This window comes from Giraffa tippelskirchi, chromosome 3 (assembly GCF_054371585.1).
Source record: "Giraffa tippelskirchi isolate mGirTip1 chromosome 3, T2T-mGirTip1v1.2.pri, whole genome shotgun sequence".
Taxonomy (NCBI): Eukaryota; Metazoa; Chordata; class Mammalia; order Artiodactyla; family Giraffidae; genus Giraffa; species Giraffa tippelskirchi.
In genome coordinates this window covers 181,299,329-181,316,620 of record NC_137277.1, presented here as the reverse complement: position 1 = coordinate 181,316,620, position 17,292 = coordinate 181,299,329, and the positions used below count along the sequence as shown (strand labels likewise).

Here is a 17,292-nt window from a genome sequence, read left to right as displayed (position 1 = left end):
TTGGCTTAAAAAAACAAGTATGAAGGGTAGTGTCTAATTTGAATCAGGTTGGAGGAGGTCCCTGATGTAACCTTCACATGAAAGGCAGTGGGAAACTTGTAAAGGTGGACCTGTACTATTACCGTATGTATACAGCTCACTTCTCAGCTCCGTTCTTTCTGCAGTGTGTTTTAGACATTTTATTTCTCATCATAGTGTTTGGCTTAGTAGAGATGATTTAGAAGGGGAATATATAACTTTTTAAAAACTCTGGTAGGTTTATTCTTCATATCAGTGACAGCACTAGAATCAAGGGATAGAGGTTATAGGGAGGAAAATTTTTGTAAATAAAAGAGGGAACTTTTCTAAAAATGGAGTCTTAGTCACAGGAAGGTTTGAAGAAGAGACCCAAAGGACTTTTATTAGATAAATTGTAAAGAAGATTCACACATGGGGTAGTTTAGAGAAATTGAGGATTAAGAGAGGGTTCTCTCTCTCTCTCTCTCCAGTGGCTTAATTGTGTCCAACTGTTGCGATCCCATGGACTGGAGTCTGCCAGGCTCCTCTCCAGGCAAGAATACTGGAGTGGGTTGCCATTTCCTTCTCCAGGAAGAGAGGGTTAGGTGGCTTGATAACATTTGAGGTTCATGGAGAGGAATTGATGATACAAAAGAGGTCTTTTTTGGAAGACCTTATTTTTGTTTGTGTTCTATAATTTCTGACTTAAATACTTACTACATATAAAATATAAAAAAGGGCTTGAGGCTAGAAGAAGATAGATGACAGAAAGGATTTGTGGATTCTTGGTGGATCTTAGTATAGATTAGGTGTCTGGGTAGTTATTAATATATTTATTGTGTGTTAATGAAAAGCTTATCTAAAATGTAATAAAGACTTAGCAAAGGAACACAGAAGTGATTACCAGGTGATTGTTTCCTTTTTTAAAAAAAATCTAGGTTTACTGTAGTGTTGGCACAGGTAATATTTCTCTTTATAAAGAAGTTGTTTTTGTTTTTTTTTCTTTCAGCCCTCTTCCCCCCCCCACCCTTTAACTTGGGCACTCAGTCCCTTGTTTACAAATATTGGCTGCATTTTCAACTTCAGAAAAAAATTTAAAATATCGAAGTTTTGGTGATGCAAAAATCAGAAAGAAAAAAGCCATCACTTTAGCTACAAGTATTGTTTTATTAAATCTTTAAGAAACAAATGACCATGGAGTATTGTTCTTTCCATTTAATATTATCCTACTCCTCTTTTAAATTGCTTCTTCAGAACTAGTGAGTGGGCATCCTGTTAATCAGGATGGCAAACTTGAATGTTTTGTAGAATTCTAAGGCATTCTATGTCTTCTGTCTTGCAGATAAATTTATTTGTCTTTTTGCCAATAGGATTGAAGGAATTCTATTTGTATAGAATTGCTTTGTAAAGAATTCCTTGCTTTGTGGATAGATGAAATGCCTCTCTGTAGCTTTCTTAAAGGAGGACCAAAAGAGGATAGGTGACGCTGAATTTGGAACTTTTTGAAGCATGCCCTTTGTTTATATCCATCTTTCAACAAATGTGTTTATGTTAATTGCTGGGATAGAACAGATAAACAAGCCACCATCTTTGTCTTAGGACCAAACAGTGTTGTTAAGCGGACAACAAAATGGATAAAATATGAGATAAGAGCTGTAGTAGAGGGATGAAGAAATGTTTTGGTTTTCTGGAGAAGTGATAAGTTTGGGGAAATTAAGAAAGGCTTCATGGAGGAAACAGCATTTGGTCTGTATCAAATAGAATGAGTAAGGGGATAATAAGCACTTAATGATAGCACAGTGCTTGGCGCTTGTTGCACAGAAAAGTTTAGCTTTCTCATCTAGTATATCATTTTCATATTTTAGGTGAAGCAGGCTTAAAGAGGTTCTGTATAAAGGTCTCATGGGTACAAGTGGTGGAGTTGGTATTCAGTGTCCAAGTCCAATAATGTGCTTGAGCTTGCTCATTGTTTGTTTAGTTTCAAGAATTTTAGCAAGCTAGTTAAACACAATCATTAAGCAAATTATATGAACTTAAAAATTAAATACATTGTATTAATAGGTGTTTTAGATTTCTATTTACATTTAATTACATTATAAACTACAGTTTGTAATGTAAATGAAGGTTAAACTACATAAATTTAGAATACTGTTATTTCCATTAAACCATAATATTTAAATTCATCAATCTTGAAGTTATTATGTCTGTATCAGTATAATACACTGCGATTGCATGCCTTCTTAGCCCTACCGACAGCCCATTTTTAGTTTGAGGTCAGCTGTGTTATTGACACTACAGAAATTGGCAAATGCTGTATACAAATCAGGACTTGATTTTTGTTGATTGTCTAGATTTATAAGTGGCAGAGAAAATATTAATGCAGATTTGCCGTGAGGCATTCGGGATCTTAGTCCCCTGACCAAGGATTGAACCCATGTTCCCTGCGGTGAAAGTGCGGAGTCCTAACCCCTGGACCACCAGGGAACTCCCTTAATGCAGATTAAACACATTTATGTCTCTGTCCTAACATATTTTCAATAACACAAAATTTGAGGAATTAGTCTTCCGCAATTTGAAAATCATTATCCAGTTTAGCAAGGAAGTTGTTCAAATTGACGAGCCAGTGAAGTCTTGACGTACATCTTCATTTCAGTTGTCTTAAGTCAGTAATGAGTACTGACTTTGTTAGGTACTTTTGTAAGTATAAAATGAACTCACTCAGTCATGTCCAACTCTTTGCGACCCCATGGACTGTAGCCCACCAGGCTCCTCCGTCCATGGGATTTTCCAGGCAAGAGTACTGGAGTGGGTTGCCATTTCCTTCTCCAGGGGATCTTCCCGACCCAGGGATTGAACCCTGGTCCCCCACAGGTACTTTTATAGTTTTGCTTTAATCCCCACACCAACTCTCAGAGACAATATTCCATATTTGTAGGTGGGAAAATGGAAACTCAGGTTAGCAATGTAACTAAAATAATCTGTTAAACGAAGAGAGAGGTATAGGTGACTCAGAGGCCAAATGAGAGTTTTTTACAATAGTTGGGAGAAAGACACTGAGAGCCTGAATCAAGATAGTGGGAATGGGGAAATGTGGTAGAAATATTTGCTGATAGTTACTATAAAAAAAAAAAAAACTACTTAGAAAATACGAAGAGGAGCAGGTTAGGGTTTGGAGATATGTTGGCTTTTGGAAATAGCATTAGGGGTACCTGTGGTACAGTCAGTTGATGGTAGGATCTTGGGCTCAGGAGAGAGGTCTGTTGATAGAAATTTGGAAGTTTTCAGCCCTCAGTGTAGGTAAAGGCATGGATGAGTTTAAGATTCTTTAAGAATATTGGTAATAAAAATAATGGCTGAAATTGTATGTTCTGTGGTGTCTATAGTATGCAGCTATCCTGAATACATATTTTTATGTACGTTTTCATTTAATTCTATCATTGTGGTGTAGGTACAACTTACCTCAATTTTACAGATGAAGACTCTAGAGAACTCGAGAGTAAATACCTCTGCACAGTTACCCAAACTAAGAAAGCAGAGCTGATGTTCTACTTCATTGTGGTTCCAGAGCCAACGTGCAGTGAGAGAAGAGGGCCAAAGAAAAAACCCCCAGCAGTAACACAATTTAAAGGATGAGTTAAAGAGGGAGCAAGTGAGAGAGATTGAGAGGGAGTAGTTTGAGTTTTAAAGAGAACCAGGAAAGGGCTGTATCTTGAGTAGAATTTCAAACAGTGGGGTATAATCAACTTAGAGACTGTGGAGAGGTAGCAGATGACTGCAAATGCCAACAACTATCTAAGTAAAAGGAACGTGAGAGTACTTTGTTAAGGGTTTGAAGGTTTTGTTCTTCACACATTATTCAACAGACTCTACATTTGTTGTTTCTCTAGTTTTCCAACCCTTCCCAACCTGCAAAGTTTTCCAAGCTGTCTATTCCAACCAAGTCTTAAAGAGATTTAATGAAGTAAGACCAGCTTCTGTTTAGTTAGTATTGGCTGTTCTGGTGAATTAGACCATAGAACAATTTCTGAAATACAGTTGAGTATTGAAAATGTCAGTATTCTGGTTCTTTTTTCTTTTTTTAATTTATTTATGCACTGGGTCTTGGTTGCTTTGTGTGGTGGGCTTTTTCTAGTTGCAGTGAGTGGGGTCTACTCTCTAATTGCGGTGCGATAGCTTCTCATTGTGGTGGCTTCTCTTGTTGCAGAGCACAGGCTCTAGGCGCTCGGGCTTCAGTAGTTGCCGCCCGTAGCCCCTCTAGTTGTGGCGCACAAGGCTTAGTTGCTCTGAGGCATGTGGAATCTTCCTGGAGCAGGGATGGAACCTGTGTCCCCTGCATTGGCAGGTGGATTCTTCTCCACTGTACCACTAGGGAAGTCCAGTATTCTGTTTTTGATAGGGGTAAAGATTGATCTAGAGGGGACTGCTGTTTTTCCAGACCTAAACACTTTGGGACAAGGAGTGGTTAACAATTTTAGAATCATTTACTATTTGTATTTACTCTGAGTAGTATAAACCAAGAATTACTGAGATGTGATCTATTTTGCTTATCTACCAGAAGTAAAGATCAGTCCTGTAAGTTTTCAGACTTTTTTTTTTTTTTTTTATAAATTTATTTATTTTAGTTGGGGGCTAATTCCTTTACAATATTGTAATAGTTTTTGCCATACATTGACATGAATCAGCCATGGGTTTACATGTGTTCCCCTTCCTGGACCCCCCCACCCACCTCCCTCCCCAAGTTTTCAGACTTTTTAACATCACAATTTTTTTTTTCTGCTCCAAACACTCTTGACTCAGAACCCCATGAATGGCTAATTTCACATGTGTGCTGTGCTAAGTTGCTTCAGTTGTGTCTGACTCTTTGCATCCCTATGGACTGTAGCCCACCAGGCTCGTCTGTCCATAGGGATTCTCCAGGCAAGAATATTGGAGTGGATTGTCGTGCCCTCCTCCAGGGGTCTTCCCAGTCCAGGGATTGAATCCAGGTCGCCTGCTTTACAGGCGGATTCTTACATGCTCAGTGTTTTTCTTCCCCCCTCATAGGGAATCTGCTGCTTCAACATCTCATATAGGCGTATTGGTTATTTAGCCTTGGAGCAAGGGAGGGATTAAGAAAACATCTCACAGAAGCTGGGGATGCTACAGCATTGGCTTTGACTCCCTTAAAGAACTGTATGATAAGGACTGACGCCTGCACTAGTTAGGAGTTTCCTGTAGAGGAGAAAAAGCTCTGTTACCTGAATTAGGGAAAACAGATGTCGTCTCTTTCTTCACCATTGAATTCTGCAAGTCTGCAGGAGCTGACAGCTAGCTCAGTAAATAGTGCCCTAATACTTTTCATCCCTTGCTGAATAAACAATCCCTAATTGAACTAATTTAACTCCAGTTTGGCCTAGGGAAGAGATATAGATAAAGTAGTATAGGATAGTGTGTATTGGAGGAGGTGTCTTAGATGAAACAGTATAGGATAGTGTGTATTAAAGTGCTAATTTTACAGTATGAAACTAAGTACAGAAGAAAAGAATAGTAAGACCAGGATCATCATTTTTATGGAAGACGAGTTGAGTTGGGTCTGGAAGAACATGTATATAGAAAAAGAGTGTGGAAAGAAAGGTGAAGGAAGAAAATGGCTAAGTCTTCAAGTTTCAGCTGTTGAATGTGGGGTGGGGGAAGGGAAGAAGCAGGCAGTTGCTCTTTCCAACTCTTGCATTTACTGCTGTTGTAATACCTGTTGGTTCATATGAAACAAGATATTTTATACTCTGCTACATGTGTCAAAGCTGAAAATTTTGGACAGATAACTTGTGTAATACATGAAGTCATTTAGAAAGGGTAGACATACATAAGCTTTTGTCTTCATGTGGACCTTTTTGGCAGTTGGTGTGGATAGCATATTGAGTTTTTAATTTGTGTTAAATTTGCTGTGTGCCAATTTTGTATTAACATTTGCACATTTCCTGTTGCATTTGTTTTTCATTGGAAAATATAACCAGATTTTAAAAAATGTAGCAAATGAAAAAAAACTGACCCATAGTTCCTGTGCTCTGACAAAACCACTTATCATTTTGGCTTATTTTCCTACACAGGTTAGTGGTTTATATAGTTATCATATTCTATATAGTATTTAATCCTGCTTTTTCCCCCTTACCACTTCAGGTATTTACCCATATTTAGCCATTTTTTTTGCACGTTTATATAAGGCACTTGACATATGTTATTGTAGATGCCTTGTAACAATCCTGTAGAATAGTTAAGATTATGTGTTTTTTTTTTTTTTAGCCCCACTGTGAAGCTTGGGGAAGGGGAGGGGATCCTGACTGGGGATCTGACCACCAGGGATGGAACCTGGGCCATGGGCAGTGGAAGCAGAGTCCTCCTAACCATTGGATGCTGGGGAATCCCCAAGATTATTTTCATTTTACAGTTAGGGAATTGAGATTCAAAAAGGAATAACTTTCTTAAGAGACTGGCTAGGTCGTAAAAGAGCTGAAATTTGTTTTGCCCCAAAGCTTTTTGTTCTTTGATCTTGCTGAATCTTCACACTTTTATCATTTAAAGTAGCTAACAGCAATCATCTATCTATTGATGCCTATAGCCAGTCACCTCTTTGTTGCCTATATGAGGAGAGCATAATTAATTGACAGAGAAGGCAATGGCAACCCACTCCAGTACTCTTGCCTGGAAAATTCCATGGACGGAGGAGCCTGGTAGACTGCAGTCCATGGGTTTGCGAAGAGTCGGACACGACTGAGCGACTTCACTTGTATGCATTGGAGAAGGAAACGGCAACCCACTCCAGTGTTCTTGCCTGGAGAATCCCAGGGACAGCGGAGCCTGATGGGCTGCCGTCTATGGAGTCGCACAGAGTTGGACACGACTGAAGCGACTTAACAGCAGCAGCATAATTAATTGAAACTTAAACCTTTATTTAAGCACTTAGGTTTAAAACTTCCCTCATCACAAGCATCAAAATGGAGCAAATTATATCTACCTAACCTTGTGAGAGTTGCTGCTAATGACAGGCAGCAGGAGTAAGGGAGAACATAAATGGTTCTTTGGGTTTCTTTTTAGTTTTTAGAAATTTTATTTACTGTTTATTTTTGGCTGTGCTGGGTCTTTGTTGCTGTGTGTACCCTTTCTCTGGTTGTACACAGGCTTCCTGCAGAGCATAGGCTCTAGAGCGCCGATTCAGTAGTTGTGGCACACGGGCTTAGTTGCTCTGGGGATCAGACCCACTTCTGCTGCATTGGCAGGCAGATTCTTAACCACTGGACCACCAACCAGGGAAGTCCTACAGCTTACCATTTTAGAGGACCTACATGTCCTTCCTCTCCTACTAAGTGCGCACCTTTGAAGCTGAGGCTTTGGAATCTGCATTTTCTCAACTCTATAGTTGATTCCTTTGTATTTAAATTATGAATGTCATTAGGTAGTTTTTTGTGTGTCCCCCACCTCAAATTCCTCATGCTTATTTTTCCTGTAAGTTTCTTCCTTTGCACTAAAGTTTTCCCAGTCTCTGCCTGCTAGTCTTCAGACTTGATCTTTGGAAACAATGTTAGAAGTCATAGGTGTCTGGTAAGCCTTTTTTATACTGTGGCCTACCTTGAGGCTGAAAGGGTCTTTTGAGTAGTATTTTTCATCAGCTATCAGTGCTATGAGCCTCCAGTGAATTGCCTGTAATTTGTTCATTAAAAGGTGGCAGTGTAACTGAGTATCCTCCATGTAACTTCATGCTGTAATCTACTCTTCAGAGACATTATGGCTACTTCTAAGAGGCTTTAATGTTTTAAGTTTTACCTTATTTTATTGTATCTTCCTTTTTATGAGCACCTCAATTGTTTAGAGTTGTTAGATAATTTAAAGGAATAAGATTTGGTGACCACTGTCCATCCTGAAGTTGTCCAAAGATGTTAACTGATTTTTAAAGGTAATTAGTTTTGGGGGATGTGGGAAGGGATTCTGTGAAGTATATTATGTATGACGGGCTTTTTAAAAAACTTAGGTGTATGTATATTGTGCATTAGGTTGGTATTATTGATTGAGCATGAAGCATAGATTCTTTGGTTTTGTTAACATAGTAGTGAAAAGGCTAGGAGCCTTCTCTGCCTCTTAGTGATTTGAGCAAGTAAACCTTCTGAGCCTTAGTATTTTATGAAAATAGGGGGAAAAGCTTACTGGGTTGTTAGGATTAAATATATATATATGACTGAAGTATTTGCATACAGGTCTTTTATGAATATTATCCATAATCTGAGGCATATAAATATATATATACACATAAATATACATATGTTTGTGTTTATTTTGGGTCAAGCATCAAATTCTTCAGTAACTTTTGATACAGTACTTAATAATGCTGCTGGGTCCCCATTCTTGGAACAGACTGAGGAGGGCACAATACTGAAGATCAGTTAAAAGGAGTCTGTAGCAAAGTTCTATTGAGCGATTGCAGTAGCTTGGACTAGAGAGAGGTATTCATGGAGGTGTCGAGGATAGTTCCACTGGAAATTTTTGAAGGTCAAACTGGAGGTTATATCATTTATCAAATAGCTGGGAAGCATATTCAGTGATTGCTTCATTTTCTGAATGCTGGGAGTTGGGGGGGAGGTTGACTGATAAGCTATTAAAAAACCGTATTTGTTAAATTGTATTCTGAAGTGTTTTCAAAAATTGGTTTTATTGTAAAATTAGTTTTTGTTCAAATGTATTCCTTATTGGAGAGCCAGTTATTTTCAAAGAATAACTGAAAAAAATGTAATCTATCTTACCCTAGTAACTAACTGTTACTAGTAACAGTTAGACTTACTTTCAGGGCTTGAAAATAGTCGATTATCCAGGCTTTTACTTCTAATCCTTTCGGTGAAATGTATATAGGAGTTCAGCTACTAACTCTTTGTAAATGTGATGGTAGGAAAAGTTAATAGTTAAATGCGTTTACTTCGTCCTGGTGCCCCTATGTCATTTCCTAGAAGTTTATTTCAACTAAATGTCCATTTCTGCACCTAGAAAACCTCAAAAGGGAGAAGATAGAAGATACTTTAAATAAAATACTATAGATCTGCTTTAAATTAGAGAACTGACGGAAGATATTTTTGTTCCTTCATTATGGGGAAGGCAGAATATTAATTATATATAGCTTGTGATCTTTCTGCCCTTAGACTCATGTAATGCATATATTAACAGCGCCAGAGATTATTAGGATTGTTTTCAGGGAGTTCCCTAGCAGTCTGGTGATTAGGACTCCACACTTTCATTGCCAAGGGCAGGAGTTCAATCCCTGGTCATCAGGGAAATAAGATCCCACAAACCTCAAAGTGGGACCAAAAAAAAAAAAAAGATTTATTTCATAAACCATATAAAACAGTGAAAGTTATTTTAGTATAATCCTATTTTTTCATGTTAAGCTGTCTACCATTTTCTTATTTTCAGCCAGAGGTTGTAAAGTGTGTGTTCTTGTCTACCAAGGACCATGGGGACATAAGATTTAGTTGCGGGCTGTTAAGTAAATTTTATTTCAGAGGATAGACATCTGATTTTAAAGTAAATAAAATTATATCTAATAAATAGATATGTATGTGCCTGTTGTGTTTGTGGCTCACTTAAAAGTGGGGAGAGGAGTGGTAGTAGAGATGAGAAAGGATATTAAGCTAAATAGAGGAAAAATTAAGCAGATTTACAGAATTTCAGAAAGAGATTTAAAATGTGCAGGCGTTAAGTAACTTTGCCACTTTGTGGCTTTTAGGATATTTCCTCTGGAGATGGATTTTTGCATTTTATAGTCATAGATATAAGGTGAGAAGAGACTAAGATGTGATGGATAGATAGTATTGAGTATTAACCTCTAGTTGTTTAAGTGACAGACCAGATATTGAGGCCTAGAAACTTCTTCCCCTGGCTTATGTATTCTTAGTTAATATCTTTAAATTTATCTTATTTAATTTCATAAGATTTTTTCCTTTAGTCTCTTCATTGAACAGTGAACAATGAGATTGTGAACTGATTTAACGATTAGGTGAATGTTCTAGTGGGAATTTTGTGATGTGGTATGAATTCAGTAAAATCTTGCTCTGCTATTTTCCTTTATTCCTTATTACCATCACAGTATTGTAAAGCTCTGGGAATACATCTTCCTTCCTTTTAGCATTTGGTCTGTTTTCTGTTTAACTAGGACTTCATGATTAATTTTGTGTTTGTGCTTGAGGATCTTATACAGGGGCTTAACCTAAACTGGCCACTGCAGCCTGTTCCTACTACCGACTACACTAGAGCTGCCTGGCACCTGACTAGGTTTAAAAAATGTGGTAGATAGGCTGCAACATGACACCACCTTGGGGAAAGCCCGTAGGCCTTACCACTTGCCCTGCTTCGGTGGATCAGTAGCATCTCTATGTATAAAAGCTGGAGTGTCCAGCAAGAAATGAGGACATTTTGGGCTTATGGCAATTCCAGCCGGGACTGGACCCGCTGCAGGTCTCAGCTTGCTTTTGTGTGCTCTGCTCTTTCCTTTTATTGTGCATCCATCGTCATTCTTTTGTCTCACCCCCAGGTTTTTCTTTATTAAATATTACCGTGGTAGCCCTGGTTGATTACAAATGTTATAAATACATCCAACAAATGAAGTCTTGACCATAGATTTTCAAAGCAGTCAATTTAGTGGAATTCCTGCAGTAATAAGAAATAGTCAACAAAGTGAAAGAAAAGACCTGCTGTAAGAGAAGTATTTTATAGAAACCTGAAAGGTTTTAACGTCTCAAAATGGTTAAAATAATGGTCCTTGTGTAAGAATCTTTTCTGTCATTTTTTCTCATTTTAAAAGACTTGTAAAAAGCTGATAGGCAAATTTGTTTCTTTTTCTTTTGCTAAAATACTCTCATGTTTGATGATTTTAGTATAGATATGAGGAAATAAACACATTTCAAAGTTTTATGAGTTGTAAACATAAACTTTTTTCTTGGCTGCACCTGCATGTGGGGTGTTAGTTCCCTGCCCAGAGATTGAACTAACGCCCCTGCGTTGGAAGTGCAGAGTGTTAACCACTGGACCGCCAGGGAAGTCCCCAAACATAACTTTTTAATGCAGCCAATTTTTGCAGAATTAAATGAATTGTCCCACATTTTATTCACTTTTTATCTTGAGATAATTTCAAATTTGGAGAAATCTAAAGAACAGTGTAAAGAACTCCCAAATATTCTTCACCCAGATTTACCAGTGTAATATTCTGCTACATTTGCTTCATCATTCTCTTTGGAGATGTGTGTGAAATTTTTTTGTGGATCATTTGAAAGTAAATTCCAAGGCATCATGCCGTTTTCTCCTCAGTACTTTGCTGTGTAGTTCCTAAAAAGAAGAGCATGCATTTATGACCGTAGTGCAGTTTTTCAGAATCAAGAAATTTAACATTGATGCAGTACTGTTACCTAATCTACAGATGGTATTCATATTTTTGCCAGTTGTCTTAATGTCCTTGGTAGCAATTTTTTTATGGTTCAGGATCCAGTACAGGACCTTTCAGTTTTATGTCTTTTTATTCTCTTAATCTGCAGTTAAACACACATAATCAATCACACACCAGCATCCCACCCATTCGCCCTTTTTGTTTATTACATGATATTTCTGAAGAGTATATGGATTCTGGTTTTGTAGATGTCGCCCTCAGTTTGTCTAAAGTTTCCTTTCCTCATAGTGTACAATCAGATTACGCTTTTCTGGCAGGAGTACTACATAAGTGTGTCCTCAGCACATCACATTAGGGAGGCATAACATGTCTGTTTATGCCATTATTGTTAGTGTTTACTTTGATCACTTAAGGTATTCACGTGGTTCTTCATTGTAAAGGTAGTTTTCCTTTCAATAAGTGGGAAAATAGTTTGAGACTATAAATATCTTGCTCCTCATCAAATTTTCACCCTTTAGATTTAGCAACCATTGCTAATCCTTGCACAATTAAGATATTACTAAGATAGTTGTTCACTTATCATTAAGGCTGTGTAATGCTCACATCATCATAGATTTGGGCAGTCATGGGCCCTTCAGACAGGGTCATCTGATTCATTCCTGTTTCTAGCCAAGTTGTGGATTTTGGTTGTTGTGTTTTGTTTTGGTTTTCTTTTTTGGCTGTGCTATATGGTTTGCGGGATCTTAGTTCTCTGACCCGGGGTCAAACTCGTGTCCCCTGCAGTGGAAGTGTGAAGTCCTACCCACTGGACTGCTGCAGAATTCCTCCTAGCATTTTTTGTTTTTTTATTTTAATTTTAAAATGTAGCAGTATTAAAAATCTTGTGAATCATTTACAGTTTTATTATTTACATTTATAGTTTTATTATTGGTGCCAAATTCACTTCACTTTTCAAGATGTGAATGCTGAAGTTATCTTTACAATTTCCGAGAAGATGCATATTTATTTGTAAATATGTAAGCTTATTTGTGTACACATCAAAATTGTATTTGGAAGTAGAAGAGCAATTTAATCAGCTTGCTGAATTGTATCAATGTTATATTTTCTTGATGTTGATTAGACTAAGGCAGCTAATGCCATTTGTTGTTTGCATGACATTTCCATAATTTAAAGCAGTGGTCCCCAACCTTTTTGGCACCAGAGATCAGTTTTGTGGAAAACAATTTTTCCATAATGTGGGGGTGGGGGGTGGTTTCGGTTTTGCCCCCACCCTGGCCCCCGCCCTACCACAGCTGTTTACCTCCTACTGTATAGTATGGTTTCTAACAGACTGTGGGGTGGGGAGCCCTGATTTAAAGCAAAACTTCTGTCACACAGGTTTACATTAGGACACAGGTGGTATTTGCCATCTTGGTATAATTGTGTGGTTAAATTAAGAAATAGATTTGTTGGAGACAAAGTTGAACACAGGTGTTTGTGGATTTAGTATCACATTGTATCAGTTCAGTTCAGTCCCTCAGTCCTGTCCAACTCCTTGCAACCCCATGAACCGCAGCACACCAGGCCTCCCTGTCCCATCACCAACTCCCGGAGTCCGCCCAAACCCATGTCCATTGAGTCGGTGATACCATCCAACCATCTCATCCTGTGTCACCCCTTCTCCTCCTGCCCTCAATCTTTCTCAGCATCAGGGTCTTTTCAAATGAGTCAGTTCTTCGCATCAGGTGGCCAAAGTATTGGAGTTTCAGCTTCAGCATCAGTCCTTCCACTGAACACCCAGGACTGATCTTTAGGATGGACTGGTTGGATCTCCTTGCAGTCCAAGGGACTCTCAAGAGTCTTCTCCAACACCACAGTTCAAAAACATCAATTCTTCGGCGTTCAGCTTTCTTCACCGTCCAACTCTCACATCCATACATGACCACTGGAAAAACCACAGCCTTGACTAAACGGACCTTTGTCGACAAAGTAATATCTCTGCTTTTCAATATGCTGTCTAGGTTGGTCATAACTTTCCTTCCAAAGAGTAAGCGTCTTTTAATTTCATGGCTGCAGTCACCATCTGCAGTGATTTTTGGAGCCCCCAAAAATAAAGTCTGACACTGTTTCCACTGTTTTCCCCATCTATTTCCCATGAAGTGATGGGACTGGGTGCCATGGTCTTAGTTTTCTGAATGTTGAGCTTTAAGCTAACTTTTTCACTCTCTTCTTTCACTTTAATCAAGAGGCTCTTTAGTTCTTCACTTTCTGCCATAAGGGTGGTGTCATCTGCATATCTGAGGTTATTGCTATTTCTCCTGGCAATCTTGATTCCAGCTTATGCTTCCTTCAGTACTTACATTCAGAGCTAGGAGGGTGCTCCCAGATCCATAAAAAAGCAGATATATAAAAAACAAACAATACCAGCTTTTATATGCTTAAAATAACTCAGGAAGGACAGGAGAAACTGGTAATAGAAATTGCCTCTAGGGATTTTTCCCAGTTTTTTGAGATATAATTGACATACAGCATTGTTAAATGTGTACTACAGCATAGTTATTTGATAAATGTATCTATTGAGAAATGCTTACCACAGTAAGTAGTAATTAACATCCATTACCATTTTTTTTCTTGTGATAAGAACCAGAATTTTATTTAAAAGTCAGTTGTAGCCTGTTATCCACTGCCAAACTTGTAAGTAAGTTTGTGAGTGAGCTTAACTGAAGACCTGTTCTTTGCTTTCTAGGACCTTTTGGTTGAGTTGGGACTAATTTTCTATGAAACAAAACAATTTAATTTTCAGTTGTGGTTGCAGATTTAGAAGGACCTTGAAAACTGCAGTAGCTAAGGAAGTCTCAAAGAAGGAAGGAGTTTTGAACTGTACCCTAAAGGTCAGAAGGCTAGGTATTCCAGGCATTCTTGGCTTAAAAACTGTAAGAATGAGATTTAATCGAGAAACATGAAAAAAGTCCATATTTCCTGCAAGGAAAGGTAGATTTTGATTAGCAATAGAAGAGAGGTTAGATAAATAGTATTCATCCAAATTAAGGAAGACTGAACTAGGTAGATAAGTTTAAGATTGATAGAAAAATTCTATAAAGCAATTATCCTTCAATAAAAAAAGAAAAAGAAAAAAGATTGATAGAACCTATTGTTATAGCATAAGATACATTCAGTATTTTGTAATAACCCATGATGTAAAAGAATATAGGTAACTGAATCACTTTACTATATGCTTGAAACTAGCACAAAATTATAAATCAGCTATATTTCAATTAAAAAAAAGACTGATATGAGAATCGATGTGCTGTTGAAAGTTTCGTTTTGGTCAGTGCCAGAGGTTTTTTTAGTTGGGGTTTTCCAATTATAAATAATATATCCATCATCAAAACTTTGGGACAGTTACATAGAAAATGGGGGGGGAGTCAATATTGCAGCTCTGGAACATCAGAATTTTTGAGGTCCCTTATTTATGTTGGATTTCATTTATTCTTTTTTTCTTTTTCCTTTTTCAAATTGTTGAATTGAGTTTGAATTCCAGAAGTTAGCGTGTGGGTGAATTTTTTTGTTAATTTTATTAAGTTTGAAATTTCAAAATGACTTATTTTGAAAATAATATCCCATAACTTTGTATGTTGGTGAGTTTATCTCTGAATTCCAGATATGTCCAGTAGGACATCACAAAAAGATAACTGTTCCTTCTGAATAGTTTACTGTTCTTTATACCCATGGAGTAATTTAGTGGTAGGGTAGTCAGTTCATCACAAAGCCTCTCTTCGCTTTGTTGACTTTTGCATAAATATTCCTACATGTTGTAGACAAAGAACCATATAGCCATGGGTTTGGAATCTTGGTTCTTGGGAAACCTTGGTTAAGTAACTATTTTGAGCTTTAGTTTTTTATCACTAAAGCGGGAATAGTAAAGTCCTTGCAGGTTGGTTATGAAGATCATTCTGTACAGTGCCTGGAATGTGGTAGCCCATAAGTGGTAGTTGGCTTTTTTTTTTTAAATAGGAATCATGTTTAACTTCAGAACCATAGTTACCGTAAGGTGAATAGGAGCAAATGGCTACTTACGTAGCTTTGATGAATCAAGTGTTACCTTCAGGTATGTGCGCTTGCTCCTAACCACTTAATGCTTTTGCTTTTTGCTTTTAAAAGACATGTGGATTGAGTTGTATGTTTTAAAATTCCTTTGTGAGGTAGTGTGTGAAATGAAATGATGTTTAGGGTAAATTTATGAAAAGCTCATAAAGAATGATTCTTAGTAAGAAAGGAGCATTTAGATTTTATTTCAGGGAAAACATAAGTATTGCATTCAGTTTTCAAAATCCATTTCTGAGTGGATTTTAAACTCTCCCTTGGGGAAAAGGATGATTTTCTTGCCTGCTATGGAGTAAGAGCTTGTTATGAGCTGCTATGTCAGCTCATTAATTCTCCCACAGCCTGGATACATATCCTCACTTTACCAAAAACAAGAAGGAAATTGAGGCCTGTGAATATGTTTAATGCCTTGGGACTAATATAGGATGACTCGTTCAGGGCTTACGCAAGAAAAATAATTTCATATTAATTAGGGTTCGTGAATGTTGGTACTTTCATTTAAAATATTGGAAGTAGAGCTTCCCTGGTGGCTCAGTGGTAAAGAACTCACCTGTCAATGCAGGAGACAAAGATTTGATCCCTGATCTGGGAAGATCCCATATACTGTGGAGCAACCAAGCCTGTGGGCCACACACAACTATTGAGCCTGTGCTCTAGAGCCCGGGAGATGCACCTCCTGAAGCCCACACCCCTAGAGCCCATGCTCTGCAACGAGAGAAGCTGCTGAAGTGAGAAGCCCACACACCACAACTAGACAGCCCTTGCAGCAGCAAAGACCTAGCACAGCCAAAGATAAATAAATTTAAAAAATAAAATAAAATATTAGAAGTAAAAAGTCTTTACCTGTGGGGAATATTCTGTTTAGCTCAAATAATTAATTTTCTGTAGTGTTATTCTGTGAAGCTTTAATTCTTGTTCAGATAAGTTTTAACTAACCATTTCAATTTTTTTTTTTTAACTTCTATAGGAACGTCAAGGTCGTGGGAAATAAGAGGCAGTTCTGCACAGACTGCAGCAACGGTTGCATCTGCATATCCTAAGAGGAAAAAAAATGACCTTCAAGAGAATTAGGACTTTTTTCTTAATTTCACTGACTTCAGAGACGATTGCAGACTTGCAGTTTAAGTATTGGAATTTCACAAAAGACATAGGACCTAACTGGAAAATGAAAAAAAAAAGAAAAAGGAAAAACTAAACAAAAAATCCCTCTAGGTAGTTTAGGTGAAAAATGTCCCTTTTATTTTGGCTTTGGTTGTGATTTCAGAGCATAATGCTTTGTTTTTTTGTCTTTTTACTATGTTTTTCGGATTTTAAAGTCCGTAAGTACATACAGTTTTCTCTAATTTTTAAACCCTTTCCTCCCCCCGTTTTGACATTTGCACTTGGAGAACACTTGAGTTTTGAAGGTTTTGGGCATCCACCCCAGAAAGTGGGAATTTGGTTTTTTCCTTCCGAACTGGAAGAACATTTTTATGAAGAATTTCTGTCTTGGAGAATTTAACAGTGTTACCCAAGGTTGTGTCTTTAAGGGTGGTTCATTTTCTGTGACCCTTTGTTACTCAAAGTAAAGTACTAGGAGTCCTAAGAAATGTTCTGTTCTTGTACATTATACTGATTAAGTCAGGATTAATTTGATTTCAAAGCTAAGAACAGTGGTAAAAACTTGTTTACAGAAATGCATTTTGGAAGAGAAAAATATTGTAAAAATGTGTAGTGAATGTTTCTTCAGTTTCTTGTTCAGCCAATGAGGAAAGGGCATTGCCTTTCTTTTTACCATTAATCACTTCTCAATAAACGTGAGATCCTGTTGAGCATCA

The 17,292-nt window shown here is 37.6% G+C and overlaps 1 protein-coding gene and 1 long non-coding RNA gene across 3 annotated transcripts in view; one reads left to right on the top strand and one right to left on the bottom strand.

Moving 5' to 3' along the window:
- Positions 1–9,329, bottom strand: part of LOC145543715 (uncharacterized) — a 20,582-nt gene extending 11,253 nt beyond the window's left edge. Inside the window, exon 1 of the long non-coding RNA XR_014080980.1 lies at positions 2,760–9,329. This is a non-coding gene — a long non-coding RNA (uncharacterized LOC145543715). The remainder of the gene's footprint in view (positions 1–2,759) is intronic.
- YTHDF2 (YTH N6-methyladenosine RNA binding protein F2) overlaps positions 1–17,292 on the top strand; it is a 27,667-nt gene extending 10,375 nt beyond the window's left edge. For both annotated transcript variants that reach the window (XM_081586143.1, XM_081586141.1), the window contains exon 5: positions 16,443–17,292. In XM_081586143.1, coding sequence (XP_081442269.1) covers positions 16,443–16,466 — 24 coding nt within the window. In that variant the 3' untranslated portion in view covers positions 16,467–17,292. The remainder of the gene's footprint in view (positions 1–16,442) is intronic.